Source organism: Neolamprologus brichardi, chromosome 16, assembly GCF_056152115.1.
Source record: "Neolamprologus brichardi isolate AB-2024 chromosome 16, ASM5615211v1, whole genome shotgun sequence".
In the NCBI taxonomy this organism is placed as follows: Eukaryota; Metazoa; Chordata; class Actinopteri; order Cichliformes; family Cichlidae; genus Neolamprologus; species Neolamprologus brichardi.
Genome location: NC_142119.1, coordinates 7,201,270 through 7,216,810, shown reverse-complemented (window position 1 = coordinate 7,216,810; position 15,541 = coordinate 7,201,270). Strand labels below are relative to the sequence as shown.

Sequence of the window (15,541 nt, the reverse complement as noted above, 5' to 3'; positions counted from 1 at the left end):
CAAACATCCGTTACAAATTACTGCGAGTGTGTGCGTGTGTGTGTGCATGTATGTGTATGTCTGCTTGCATGAATGGGTGTAACTCTGCAGTCAGCACTGTCTTATCATAAATTACTGTCAGAGATAAACAATGGAAGTTTGGAGAAGGTTTTAAATGGGGCATCAGGAAATGCACGCTGCCTGGTCCCGTAAAGACGAGTCTAAACAAACTCGTATTTATATTTATTTAATAAATCAATAATATGTCGTTTGATGCGTTTAAATCAAAGTGGCATGATGGTTAACAAGAAGAAATGGACAACAAGTTTTGTTTCGACATTCAAAGCTTAGTCATACTGACAGTCATGAATATTCTTACCTGAAACCAAACGTTCTGTGAAAAATTTACAGCTTCAGTCCAAACACCGTAAAACATCATATTTAGGTCTGTAAGCATGCATTTTTTCATCAACACTAAAATCTAAGTGCAGCTGAGTAAAACCACAACAGCAACAGAGGTCTAAGAAATGTTTGCATTACTTCAGTTAGCTGTGGTTCAGTGAATCAGATGATGATGTGAGCATGAGCGCATCACCCGTGAAACGTTTGTGTGCCCTTCTGTACAGCTGCAAACATGACGAATCTTAAACGTGTTTAGTCTCCAGTAACGCACGTGTAAATAAATACGTAATAATTATTCACTTAATGATCCGTGTATATTTGGTTTTAAGTAAACGCTTGGTGGACTCGTGCTTTTGCGTCAGCTGCATAACCTCCAAACACATATGACAGCTTATTAGTACACCCTTAGTCACCACAGCACGCTGCTCTTTATCTGCACATCAACATGAAGGTCCTGACCCTGTGGGGGTCAGCAAAGCAAGCTTTGTTCAATGTCACATCTTAATGAAGCAAAGCGTGCACTCAGAAAAGCAGGATTAGGGGTTTAGTGAGATAACGTCAGGTTTAACCTCGGGTTATGAGGGTTATGAAGGGTTACTCCTCGCTCAGCTCACCATGATAACTTGTGCTCTAATCTTTCTGAAGACCCTGGTCTTCAGAAAGATTAGAAACGATATAAAACGATATACTAAAACGATATACTAATACTGACCAGAAAATCTCTGGAAAATAGTTTAACTAGTCCCAGAAAATCTCAAGGACCTGGAAGGATAAATAGCGAAAGGCCTTTACGAGACCATATGAAGTTTCTCTTGTTCCCTGACAAACATCAGTAGCACTTTTGAAAAAGCTACAAGGCTTAATATATGAATGTAATCCTTAAAGAGGGAACCTAAAAATGTATCCTGCATTATGCGTTTAACGTCTTTGGACTATCTTCATACTGTAGGTTGTAAAATATGTTAGCAATTTCACTCACTCACTCACTCTTAGCTTGATGTGAAACATATCGAGCTTATTTGCAAGACTGTCAATATTTGCATAAGTGAAGTCATCGACGACAAAGACTCCCTGCTAAAGTTGAGCTTATTTCATCGTGCAGACTCCAGGTCTGTGTTTATTGGTCCTCTGCTTTGAGGCAAAGACAGGAGAGTCATCACATAACGTAGCTAACCTTAACCCTTCCAGCCTTTAAAGGGTGGCACATGTGCAGTGTGCTATGTGCACTACATATTTCATGCAAAGTGCATGAATTTTGAACAGGTAAATGACAAAATTGCATGCAAAATGCTGCATTTTGTAAATATGACTTACAGAGCCTCTCATCACAGCTTAAACCAAAGACTTTTATACTGAAGACAAGAGGTATGACCACAAAACTAAAAGCCAGCGCCTGATAAAAATCTGCTGCTGTTAGCTGGGTCTGCTCACACTCCATGCTGGCAGTGGGCTCTCTTTTTAAACTACTGTGAGCAGTTGTCGTGTCTCTTCGTGTTTATTCTTGTGCACATCTCTGCTACATGTTGGTTTATTCGTATGAACTTTCTGTTGTAACTTTGTTTTTGGCTGTTTTGCGTTCTTTTGTTGTCTTTTGTAGTCGTCTGTTCCGCCCTCATTGGTTTCACCTGCACCCAATCAGCTCGTCCGTCGTCCTGTTTACCCTCCAGCTCTCTGTGTGTCCCTCATATTTACCTTCCTGGATTCCCGTTTCATTTGTACCAGATTTTTGTTCTTTCCAGGACTTTTTGTAAGTTTTGTTTTTTTTAATCAGCCTAGTATTAAAGCTCACTGTGTCTGCATGTGGGTCCTCACTTTATTATCTCATAACAAATGCAGCTACTGAAAGACATGAAACACACCATCTGTCGCTCTGCTTCACCTAACAGTGTTGGTTTATCTTTAATAAACGGGAACAGTCTGATTAAGGGAAAAATGCACAGACAGAAGACAAAAAGAGAAACACAATGGTGTTTTTCTCTTATTTGCTTTTGTGGTAATTTAACAGTTTAGTAGTTGCTGCAGGAAGGAGAAGATAAAATCTGTTAATAAGATTCGAAAACTGGGACAAAGGAATCAGGGCACGCCGGTCAGACGGTTCAGGCGTGACTTTGTGATGAATACCCCGAGAAACCAAACCGTTTAACATTACGCATCTGTGTTTGTGCGTCTGGGGACAACAATCCACTTCAGCATCTCGTAAAATGACCATCAGCTGGAGTCACTGTCTGAATGACCGCTGTGTCTGTGATCGTGACTGACCACAGCGAGCTGTTCGCTGACTGGCCTTGGGTTGTGTGTTTTCCAAAGGTTATATAGTGAGCTTTTAACCCTGTAATCAGAACACGTCTTTTTGTCTAAATATTCTAGTCTGACATCATACAAAAGCACCCTCTCAATCAATGACTCTCTCTCTTCTGTCATATTTCAGTCCAATAAATACAAACTGATCACTGTGTGTGTGTGTGTGTGTGTGTGTGTGTGTGTGTGTGTGTGTGTGTGTGTGTGTGTGTGTGTGTGTGTGTGTGTGGAGAATGATGCAAGCAGTACTCGATGTAAAATGCACACACACATAGACACACAGCGGTTTAATGAGAAAAAGGTGCAAGCAGCACAATGGCGTTCAATGCTGCCAGACCACTGGTCCGTATCTCATACTCTCCCCTCCCCCAGCGTCTCCCCTCTTTTAGTTCCACATCTGTTTCCCAAACTTTGGAAGGGGCCTTGAAGAGCACAATATCTGGGTCAGAGTAAACTGCTTCTTTGTGCATATGCATGTGTGCAAGTGTGCAATAAGGAGTGCACCACACACAAAACGTTGTCACACACACTTTGAACCTGAACATGTGAAGAGTCTCAGGTGTGTGTGCAGGTTAACAGTTATTCTAAAATGGCTTGGATAAAAAGCAAAGGTGGGATATTATCATTGGCATCCTGTAAAAAAATTAGAGAAAGGGGGGTTAAAAGCGGGAAGAAAAGGAAGTTTAATTTCCGGTAGACAGCCTGCATAACTCACTGTGTGCATAGTTTTCCATTTTTCTCCATTTTATTCTTATAGAAGAATAAAGAATAAGTGTTTCGAGCACTTCTCCTTTGAACTGAAAGCTAAATCCAGATTTGGGACGTCTTAAATTTAACCTGATAACTTAATCCTCATTCTCCACGATCACAGTTTGAGCAGCAAATCATGAGGATTCATCCTTTTCTCACTTCTGTGAAGCGATAACTTTAAGGAGTGAGTCGAGTCTCAGTGTGGGATGGTCAGCACTGTCACGCTACATCAACAAGGTTTCCAGTTCAGACCTCCTGGTTGGCTCTGACAGCAGTTTGTAGGTCTGAAGCCATGTTTATTAGGTTAACTGGTGATTGTGGTGATTATGGTTAAAGTGTGTGTGTCTCTTCCACAATGTGTATATATGCTGCCACCTTTTGGACAAAACTACTATTACAGTAAAAAAAAAGATTGAACTGGTAATGAGTGAATATATTTTAATGGTCCCACCGTGGACGGGAAACAACCCAATATGACAGAAAATAGAGTTAAAACACAGTTTACTCCTACAAGTGTTAACAAAAGAGTGTTAAAGATGATTTTTAAATACATTTAAATGGTTTATGTGTAAAATACTGTACATATAGAAACGAATAATATAGTTTCAAAGGTTATTTTAGTTTTTACTGATAAATTTTTATTATCTTTGAAAATTATGGATTTAGTTAAAAATGATGTGACGATGTAGACATAAAAAATAAATATTAAAAATAGTATTTACTTTTGTATTTTACAAATTGTATAAGCCAAACAACACAAGCACAAGTTAACAGACTGAGCTGGGACAAAAAGGGGTTTTCGGTTAGAATTAAACTTCAGGATTTAAATTAAAGCTGAAATGTGGTAAAATGTATTACAACAGTTTCCAGCATGAGTCCACATTCTTTAAAGGACTCCTTTGGTCTTTGGCACATTTTCTCTGTTACTGCTTCTCAGCCTTCTTTCTTGGGGTATTTTTCCTTGGCCAGTCTGACAAAGTCCTCAGCGCTGTCCAGCAACACCAGGCGGTCCTGAGAGAAACATCAAGAAACACAAAAGTAGTTAAAGACTGTTTAGCAGACAGATGTAGTCGGAGGAAGAGGCACAACAACAAAACAGTAGAGCTATGAGAGAAGGCGTGAAAGACGAGTGAAGAACAGGGAGGGTAGAAAGTGAGAGGTACTGTAGTTTCATCTGATAAACAGGAGCTTCTTTGTATCTCTGAACATAACAGCAAAAATGCAGCCTAACAAGATTAACCTTATCAAGACAACATTCTGGGCCACCGGGCTGGGTGACGGTGTAACGACTGCTATTTCTCTGCTCAAATTATACAGCAAGCTTAAAAACAACTACAGCTTAGCGAAAACACCGCACACATTATAGGAAACAACAAAATAAAAAGCAAGACAGGCAAAGAAAAACTAAAAATCGACACGTAAGCAAAATGTAATAAAAATGTTTTGTTTTTAAAAAATAAATAAATAAATAAATAAAAAAAAAAACCAGGATGAAAACTATATGATCATAATGCAAATAAGGATGCTGCAAACATGCAGATCAAAAAAGCCCAAACATAGAGTAGCTTTGCTACTGTGAAGCATCCTTTCCTTCTATTCTTGATCAAGAAGTAGTTTAAAGCAGATGGTCTGAGCATCTAAGAGCGAGAGCGGAATTGTCATGGTGGGCTGTGTGGCAGGCAGGCAAGCAGGAAAAAGGACCCAAAATGCAGGACTCTGGGAGACAAGACTTGAACTTAAAATACAGCTTTAATGCTGGAAAAACTCCTCATAAAAAATAACTCTCACAGAAAAGAAACAAAGCAGAAACACGACAAACACACAGCTTGGAGAAAGTACAACACAACAGAAAGCACAGGAAAACACGGGGCTTATATACACAGGGGAGTAATCGGGGAATGGGCAACAGGAGGGAGACACAGCTGAGAGAAATTAGGCTAATGGGGGAAGTAAACCTGAACACACTGACATGAGACATAAACTTTCAAAGTAAAACAGGAAACCAGAAACAATTCACAAAAACGCAAACTTGACACTGAGTGGTGGACAGAAAGAATATAACACATAAAACAGAGAAGAAGAATAACCCTTAATACAAAATCAAACCAGCACAACTCAAAAACCCGAACAAATCATAGTTAAGAAAAACACCAAACCAGAAACAGAAAAAGCTTGGTCAAAAATGACCCAGAACCGCGACAGGAATAAAGCAAAAGTTCATTTCTCAGCTGCCAACCCACACTTGGCTTTGAAAAAGCAATAAAAGGGCCTTAAAATCAGTTCTGCATTTGACAGGAAGCCAGAGCGGAAAGCTAGCACCAGTGAAATGTTTACTTCAGCAGCTGCAAACAACACAGTGTGAACTGAGCAATATTCTGGAGTTGAGAAAAGTGATGGACTTCAATTTAACAATGTTCAGAAAAAAGCTGAAAAAAGTAGCAGAATTTAATCTTAAATCAGTGTCACTCCACGATTCCTGAAATGAGCATCAAGGTTGGATGATCCTGATCTTAAATGGCTACATTATGGTTCTCAGAGGACCAGACAGGATCACCTGTCTTATAATCCTGCAACTGAAGAAAGAGGATGGACCCATTACCAGCAGTCACTGAAATTCAAAAGCAGATATATTTATATTTAGCGAAGTGTCAGGAGATGTGTACAGCAAATAGGGTCTCGAGGGGGTTTATACCAGTAAATGAAAACAGGCCCTAAATGGAGCCTTGAGGTACTCCACGAGTGAAGAAGACAAGCGAACTAGGTCTAAATTCCAGCCATATGAAACTTACAGAAGAGCTGACTCTGTGTTATGACAATCAATGAAGCCTGAAAATCCATACACCAATTTTCTGGGTACGCCGTGAACAGGTTTACAGTCTATTTATACACGAATGGGAGCTTAGATCCATTCACCAGACTTTTTATTTTTAAAACAGATAAAAGATACTGTAGTGTCCAATATTTCCCTCGAAAAAGTAGGAATAATGTCCAGGGACCAGGGGTTGACAATGTTATGTATGCGTGTTTGTGTGTACCATGATACAGAGGTATCGATTCTGGTGTCCTGTTCCAGGAGGGAACAGAGAGGTGTGGTCCAGCAGCTGCGTCAACAGTTCAGTCGCTTTGTTAAGATGTTCTTCATCTCGACTGAATTGGCTCTGTTTGTTCACACACAGCAAGGCGTCCACCTCACACTGGTAACCTACAGGGATCCAAAGAGATGAGCAACGGAAAGAACAGGGAATTACACAGGCAGCAGAAAAGAGCGGAAACAACCGAGAACTCACCGAGCTGAAGCAGGATTTTCTTCCACCGAGCTCTGACCTCTCGTCTGGCATAGCGCAAGGTATGTATGTCATAATTCAACTTCTCCCATTCCTGTAGACAAACACAAACACTTCCTAATTAAAATATACTAATGAGGATGCAACTTACAACTGAGGGAAATGATATTTCTGCAGTGTATTCAATTCAAAAAAGCAAAAATGTCAGCCTCATGAATCAGCAGAAAGCTATTTACCAGTCCACAAAACAGTCCACCCACACCTTCCACTTAAGAGCCGTCAGTTTTCCTCAAGCTTTATGAATCGCACATGTATGAATAACAAAATGAATGATGGCTGAATCCTGTTTAGTATTGTCATGACCACAGAGCCATTTTTACTTTTTGTTTCGTCAGACACTTATTATTCTTTAATGACCCAATGTCCTCGTAGAAAGGTATATTTTATTTTATGGGTTTAATATTTAGCAGTTTGCTTTTTGGACGTGTTATTAGGAGCTTCTTGTGTTAAAGAGTTGTCTGTGTAAATTCTTACAAATTGTGTGTGATTTTTAACCTGCAGGCAAGTGTGTTTAATGTTGGAAACTGTAGAATCATTGTGGTATTTACTTTGCTTCAAACACAACGGCCCATCTAGTTTGGTCAAAACGGGGGTCCCAGGTTTTGGACACAGTATAGAGGGGTGGGGGGCTACACCCTCACAGTTCATTCATCTCTTGTTCCTGTTTTACTTTGGAGGTTAGTTATGTCCTATTTCAATCCCCCCTCTGTCTCTTTGTCTTGATTGTCTTCACCTGTTCCTCATTATCTAGTGTGCCAATCCCAAATTTGTAGATTGGGCGGGACTATTTATACACATGTGTATAAATAGTCCTGTCTTCTTGTTGCAACATCGTCTGTGCTCTATCAGTGTAAGTTTCTGCCATTTTGTGAAACACTTTTGCTGCTGTATGTTGGATTACGTTTTTTTTTCTTCTTTGTGATAAGCAGTAGGTGACTGAGTTAAAGAAATAAAAAGGGTTTAGCTATTAAAGTTGACTTTATTAACTCTGTCTCCCATGTTTTGCACTGTGGCTCCTCACACGATCCACACAGCCACTGTGTTTGTCTGGGAATGAGTTAAAAGTCCACTCTTAAAAATTGAAAGTTGTCTTTAAATTATACAAAAAAAACAGATTTTAACTGTAAAGTATACAAAGCACAAAGTTGACAGAGTGTTATGTCCTACTTCATCTTCTAGATAGCCCCCCACCCCTTCGGCCCCCACCGCTGTGAGGACTCTTTAATGTTTCAGGCCTGCTGAGTTTTTTGTTTTTGTCCTAATATTAAAAGCAGTCCCGCAGCACGCTGAGAATTGTGCAGTGAATATTCTCTTTGACCGGCCTGCCAAGCTAATGACCTACATCTCCATCAAGGAGTTCATTTATTTACACAATGTGTCCACTGTGTCCTGCAGCCTGACGTGTGCACTAAACTCAAACTCTCACTGAGCTGCGGTCCTGAAATTCTGAGAAAACAGCCTCTGTCCTGATGTGTTCCCTCTGCGCAGAAATGAAGCACGACTCAAAAGTTGAGAAAAAACAAACAAATAAACTTTGCTTGCTAATGTCACCAAAAAACCCTGAAAAAATAAGGATGCAAAATCAAAAGTCGAGACGTGCTGGGGTTTGTATATCCACCACCTCCAAACACAAGCACACCGACAAAGTTATTTTGATGGAGTCTAACTAACAATTATACAGCAGCGATAGGCGCTGGGTGACTGAGTAAGTAAGGAGCACGTGGTCTCTGTGTGTCGTTTGTGTGTTTGTGTGTGTCGGTGCTCAATCACTAATTGACCCGTGGTCACATTTGCTGAATAGCTGTTTTTAGACAGCTGCATTCTTTCTCATTTTCTGAGTGAGAGCAACAGCTTTTCCTCTGGCCTCGCACTTTCTCAGCTAATCTAATCTAACAAAGGCTTTTATGCATATTCATAATTATTATGGCTTTTTTGTCAATGAAACACCATGCTGTATCTGTGGCACTATTATTATTTATTGACATAAATCAGGCTTCTATGAAAGTCACCTGTGTGTCTGCCCTTTTTAGATTATTACATTAGAGAGATCCAGTGGAGAGCAGATGGAAATTTTCTGACAGCATCCAGTCACGAGGAACTCCAGTTTGGCCAGTAAATGTTGGGTTTTGCTTTGTTTGTGTTTTTTGAAAGATTCCTTAAATTCTTAATTAAAACTGCATTCACTGGAACGTACCTCGACGTCTTTTAAACTGCTGGAGAATACACACAAATATTAATAAAAAATACCCTATTATATAGTTTAATCAGCCAAATGTTTATATAAGTTTACAAGTTTAAGTGGCATATCCTGTGAGCAGATTGACTCCTATATGTTACACACCCAGATGAGAACAGATTGTTTTATAAATATGTGTTTTTTCCCAGTTTTGCGATAAACGCTGCTGTTTGAATACGCTTATTTCAGCGTCTGTAGTGTACAGCATGTTTTCTGTCACCTCCGTAGCCTCGTCAGTCTGGTCTCTCATGCTGATGAAAGCCTGTAACTCTCGATCCAGTCCCTGACTGATGGGAGTGTTTTCAGCTCTGTCTGCGATGGCCCGCTGATCAGCGGTGCTCCTCTGGCTTTGCTGGTTTTTCCACTGACTCGTTCTTGAAGGTGGTGGTCCGAATATGTTCTTCTCTTCTGTCTCACTGTCACTAGACCCACTGGATAGCTGCTCAAGTGGTCTGGGAGTGCTGTGCATCCTAGAGAGAAAGAAATAAAACTAGGATACTATAAATGTGTACTTTGGTATGTTAAAATAAGAAGAGGAATAAAGGGTGAAGAGTTGGGATTGTAACAGAGTTTCTCTAACCGCAAAATAGCATTCCTCTCTTCTTGGTTGTGTTTCAGGTAGCGACAGCAGCAGATGGTAAACTTAGCTCCCATTGGCTCTTTCCAAAAGTTTTTTTAAAAAATAATGGATATTGATCCTTCACAATAAAATCCCAAAACAGCCTTCAGTCAAAGATTTCTTCAAAAATCTCCAAAAAACCAAAACAAAAAGGGCACAAACTCCAAGCACGAGCCGATCCTGTTACGTGCTTCCTTCTGTCCTGGCCTGAATTCCCTCCCTTGGTCAATTACATTATCCACGTGAAAAAGAAACAGGGGAAAACAACACACACACACAGGATACTCCAGGGATGAATGGCACACTCAGTAAGTCCTGATGGTCCAGACTGCAGTGGCAAAGGCAGCAACACTTAAAAACTCACACTTCTTGAGTTTACTGCTCTGAAACTGGAAGTGTGATTTTTATTATACTTAAATATGTGTCATTGCATGAAGCAGAAAGAGGCCTTTTATACCGATGCTTTATTAATATCTGCTCTCACATCCCTCTAATACTCAAGTCTTCTGTTTGAAAGTCCTGTGTGATCATTCTGGAGCACAGCGCTGCAGTCTGGAAGATTAAAGCTGTCCCTGGGACATTAAAACACAGTGAGAAGGATTTCTGACCAAGTCTGGAGTGAGCGTGATCCACAGTTAGGAGCAGTGTGTTTCTCACCACAGGAGTCATCACCTAAGACGATGTAGTAGTCTTTGGACTAGTTTATGGTATAGTTCAGATAAATATTTAATGCACTTCTTTATAGTCTTTTTGAAGGAGACCTGTGGTTCAAGACGGATCAGCTGAAGGTCCAGAAGCTTCTCTCAGGTCTTGTCTCAGGCTTATTTTTCCTGTTTGTTGAGGACATGACTTTCAGATGTTGTTCGTGTGTTGAAGATATTTTGGACAGATTAAGATAAAGATACTAAGATATCTGCTTTGTGAAGACACAAGCCTGGTCCATCCCTTCTTTTAATGCTTCAGTGAGTCATAAGTCAGAGTTAACAAACATCTGGGCAGGTACAAAAAGGAAGGAAATGATAGATTTTTCAAAATGAGTAGTTGGTATTGCTGTTCCTGTCTTCCACAGTAGATGGCAGCATCACCCCATTTTACTCTTTCTCGCCCATGTGGGCCCCTCTCACTCAGACATGCTGGTTGTGTTTATTTTTATTATGAGCTGTCGATGAAGCTTGAGGATTTGTCAGCATAGTTACCTCCTCAGCCATGAAAACCTTGCTATCACATCTGTTTCTCTTCACTTCCACCATCAGGTTTGATTAGTCATCAAGAAGAAAGTGAAAAACATGTTTTGGCTGTGTTTGCTTTTGTGCATAGTTCCTGCACATTATCAGAGCGACTAAATTATTTATTTTCTTCATAAATTTCTGGCACATTTACATGAAAATTTACATTTCAAACATCAAAGCGATCTAAGACTCTCTCTTGTGAGTTGCTGCAGTATTTAAAGTGGGCTATAGAAAATAGGACAATAATGGAATTATTTAGAAAACTGCAGACACGATGGAAAACATCTGCACGAGCCAGTGAGCGTGAGGATCTGAGGGGTTTATGTATTTCTTTCTTAAACAGTCCAAACGTTACTCAGTCAGCAGGTCACGGCCTCTGGTGTTGGGAAGATCACACTGCGCCTTGGCTGCTGTGACGTGGATACATACTCTCATTGAACTCCTTGTTTACATGGGATATGATTTCATACAGTGTGCTGTTTGCATGCTGTACTGCACCCACAGTTTTAATTAGACTAGTGTGACATGTAAAAGTGATGAATAGGTCTCGCATTTGTCTTCTTCATGTTGCTGTCTTATCCGGCGTTTGAGCAGCTCTCTGAAGATGGATATTTACCATCTGCCGTGGTTGCTGTTGTTATGTTGCTCATAGTTCTGAACGAGTTTGCATTAAAAAGAAAAGTGTCCTGGGAGGAGCGTTTCAGCTTGAACGCGGATGACTTTGGAGAGGACACAAGTTTACATCTCTATGCATTTACATCACAGAGGCGGGAGTGTGCAGGAAGAACTCAGACACGTGTGGTTACACGGTTTATGAAATTTGGGCCAGTTTTGCTCTGATCAGAGTGTCCATGTGGAGCATGTGGAGCACTCCTCGTGTAGCTGAACCTTTTCTACCATGCAAACTCATTTTGGCATCGACGCGAAGAAGACTGAAGTGAAAAAAAAAACTAAACAATTTGTTTATTGTAAAATGTACTCTCTCACATGTGTGCAGGTTATCGCTGGCGAGTTCAGGTATATGGATTTTCCCTCAAACATCGCCTCGCTCTCCTCTCCTCTCTCTGTCTGAGATTTATATTTCCAGTGTGCATTCGCTCCTCCTACCTCACTGACTGCTGGACCACCAGCTTTCTTTCTTCCTTTTTTTATACACACAGACACACACTGGGCCAATGGCAATGTGACATTGACATAGTGCAGTTGAATACCTTATGTGAGGGTGAGTGATGGACCCTGATGGCTGTTGCCTCAAGGTATGTGTGTCTGAGTGTGTGCACTGTATGTGAGCAGCAGTGGAAATAGCATTATATTCCAACTCGACACAACAGGTCAAACACCAGGGGACGCAGAGAATAATAAGTAGGAGCAATGACATATACACACACTCGTACGCAACCCTTCAGGGAACAAACTCCTCGCTGCTCCATCACTTACATTCATGAAAGAGGCGCTCACACATGACTTGGTGAGGAGAGTAGAGCTTCCTGACACACACACACATACACCCACCCATGAACATAAGAACTGGGCAGGGATTCAGAGACACAGATTGAAGGTGATTATAATTCACAGTGAAGTCTGGCTGCTTTAGTTATCTCCAGCTCATCCATCTAATGTGTGTGTGTGTGTGTGTGTGTGTGTGTGTGTGTGTGTGTGTGTGTGTGTGTATGCATGTGTGGTTGAGCACTCATCAAGGTAGCAGGGGGAAAAATACCACCAGGAAACATATAAATCACAAAGATGGGGGAGTGAGACAGTGAGGAAGAAGAAATCACGACTAAGAACGAGGTGAAAGAAGAAACGGGAACAGAGAGGAGTGCGGGGAGTAAAGGAGACGATAAGGAGAGTGCAAAAATAATAAGCTCTTCACCAAAAGTGATATTAAGCAGCAGTAACTTACACTCACAAACAAATGTTACAGCTATCACAGCTCATGGAAATACTAACCCATGTCTTAGATTACCTACCTGTTTGAAAGTGCGATAAATCTGAGGTAAGTGCTCACACCAAACCTGCACCACACAGGCTCTTCTTATAAAGAGGAGATTAATAGATGTGTAGTTACACACAGTGACTGTCAGGTGGAGCTTTTGTGTAGTTTATTATTTAAGTTTATTAATGTGCCGCCAATGAGCCACAACATCTAAACCACCTGCCTCTGAAACAGCTTAAACCCGGCGTGCCACAAATCTCTTGGGGTAACGGCGATGCTCAGTGCTCGCTCGGTGCTCGCTCGGTGCTCGCTCGGTGTCTCGGGGTTTAGCCGATTCTCTGCAGCTTGTCCTGCTGATGAAATGGTCTCTTCTATGGGGGCGTGCCGTGGCTATAGAGGTGTTAAAGATCTGCAGCAAAGTTTAGCATCTTCTTTTCAGTCTATTTCCTGTTGCTTTTCATCTTCTTCCTAACACACGTGTACCACACACATTCACATGATGAATACAAGTGCGTGTAAAAGGGCTCCACTCGGTGGGGACCGACGGGGCATCTTTGCCGCACACTTTTACTGCTAATCGATGGAGATGACACCATTTTTTTTACACAACGTCACCGCTGATCAATGAGAATTATGCCATGCTTTTTAGCTGTCACCGGTAATCAATGAGGGTGGTGCCATCATCTGCATCTTCTGATCATTACAGCCGGTGATCAATAATAAAACTGGCTCAGGATGACACGCAATTATCACAAACCAGCAGTCCATGATGATAGGTTGATAATGTGTATGTGTGCGAGAGAGAGCTGTGCCACAGACTGACAGCCACAGAGGGAAAAACACAGAAACGCAGACGAAGGAGAAGCTGACACGGAGATCAGGAAGTGGTCATATTTCAAACCATCGTTCTGGCACGGCTAATAAAGCAGTGCAGCAGACACAACACAGCCACCCTTCCTTCCTTTTCTAAATGAGATGTTCATGACTGTCAGAAGCTGAAGTTATTTATTGCTGTGCTCTGGTAGGAATAATCAGAATCAGGTGTGAGGACACTTGGAGGATCTAATCTATTTAAATCTACCTGAATTTAAGTTTTTGTACAGTTTGCATGCGCAGATACAACCTGTAGGTACTCAGCCTCTGATGTTCTCCTTCTCAGGATGTCAAATATGGCTGTTTTGGCATGTCAGGGGTGTTGTTCATCACATATGTGGTTCAGGAACTGTTGTTCTCACATTTGAACACGCTGGGAAGCTGAGGACAACGTTTGAGTCCAGGACAATGCTGTGGAAGTAAGCAGGAGCAGAAAAGCTTTCACTCTGAGTCGTCTTTCTCACTTCATAAATGTGGAGAGCTCTTGATGTAATTGTGGTAAACATTCAAACTCATATAAGAATCAGGTACCTTGAGCAGACTTTATTTTTTCTGTCTATGCATTCATGCCACTGCGTCTCCCACGACTTGACTTTAAGGACGGTGGGATTTCCATCAGTGGAAGTGATAACATTTCCTTTGCAGCTACATGGTATTATTTTAGAGGAAGACATGTAGTGGGTGTGGTGCTGGTTAAACATGAAATATGTGCAGCCTACTTGCTTCTTACAGCTGTTATTTTAACCTTTCTAACTGACAGCTATTTTTCATCCGTGAACAATTACGTCTTCTTGAGCCTCGAAACAAAGAAAGACTTATTGCCTCAACTTCCTGCTTGTTACACCCACTCTAACAGTTGACCCTGCCGTCTCCACATGAGATAACTATGAAAATAACTCAGTTTAGTGTTCATGCACCAGCAGATAAAGCAACAAAGAGACTAGAAAACAAGAGTCGGGAAGCAGGCTGATAGAGAGGGAATGAGGGACGTCGCGGTGGAATAGAAAGAAGCAGACAGACAAACAGAGACCGCACAGCAATCATGCCAGTCACAGACCATCACCGAGAGGTGACTAGGCCATCTGCGTCTCTGCCTGACTGTAAAGTAACTCGCCTTCAAAACAGGAAATAGCCAATATCACACCAATGCCCTGAGGGCAACACACAGAAAGCTGTGCTCGCCTGAACAACCAGGATGTTTCCACACGAGGATGCTTGAAAGGTGGCGTGATGCAATGTTTGTGTGCGAACGGTTGATTGCTGTGTCTTTAAATAATTCGTACAGGTGGATCTTAATGTAACCCGGACACACTCTTCATTCATGAAGCAAAGCGATGCCTTTATTCACACGATGGTGATATATGATGCCACTGCAGCTCATAACAAACATGTGTTTGAGAATGTGCTGCTCTGCATCTTTGTCCGACTCATGCATGAATGTAAACGGCATGACTTGACAGCTGACCGACCATGAATAATTATAGCTGTAGAGATCACACCGGAGGTGACTGACAAGATGCGCGCACACACACACACACACGCAAACACACACTGAGTCAAAGTAGAAGACGGATAATGTCAGTATGTTGATGAGCAGATCTGCACCCACTCATAATTCACTGCTGCTATGCTTTCCTTGAGCTCTAGGTGGCACTGTTGAATTGCACAGATACACTGATGTGGGGAAGCATGTTGGGAATATAGTTTGAGGCATATGTGGAAATCTTTAGTTCAAGTTCACTCCTTGCACCTAAAGGAAACGATTAATAGAAGCAGAGAAGAAAGTGTTAAATGTTCCTGTTATATTAAAGCAAGACTCGCGCATACATTAACTTTCAGAGTTTGCACAGATGAACTGACCTTCTGTTTAAGGTC

General features: G+C 41.3%; 1 protein-coding gene across 1 annotated transcript; it reads right to left on the bottom strand.

Annotated features, from left to right (window-relative positions):
* Positions 1 to 4,362: 4,362 nt before the first annotated feature.
* Positions 4,363 to 9,803, bottom strand: LOC102780892 (melanoregulin). Its single transcript, XM_087830140.1, has 5 exons — positions 9,590 to 9,803; positions 9,230 to 9,479; positions 6,717 to 6,807; positions 6,465 to 6,631; positions 4,363 to 4,440 (listed from the first exon to the last, which is right to left on the bottom strand). Exons 1-5 carry the CDS (start codon positions 9,661 to 9,663, stop codon positions 4,363 to 4,365), a joined length of 660 nt encoding a protein of 219 aa, XP_087686266.1. The 5' UTR covers positions 9,664 to 9,803.
* Positions 9,804 to 15,541: the final 5,738 nt, after the last annotated feature.

Excerpts from the sequence above, each read along its gene's own strand:
- LOC102780892 (XM_087830140.1), bottom strand. The coding sequence starts at position 9,663 with ATGGGAGCTAAGTTTACCATCTGCTGCTGTCGCTACCTGAAACACAAC. Across the intron at positions 6,632-6,716 it reads GAAAATCCTGCTTCAGCTCG|GTTACCAGTGTGAGGTGGAC; the intron begins GTGAGTTCTCGG and ends GGATCCCTGTAG. Across the intron at positions 4,441-6,464 it reads ATCGATACCTCTGTATCATG|GACCGCCTGGTGTTGCTGGA; the intron begins GTACACACAAAC and ends TGTTTCTCTCAG.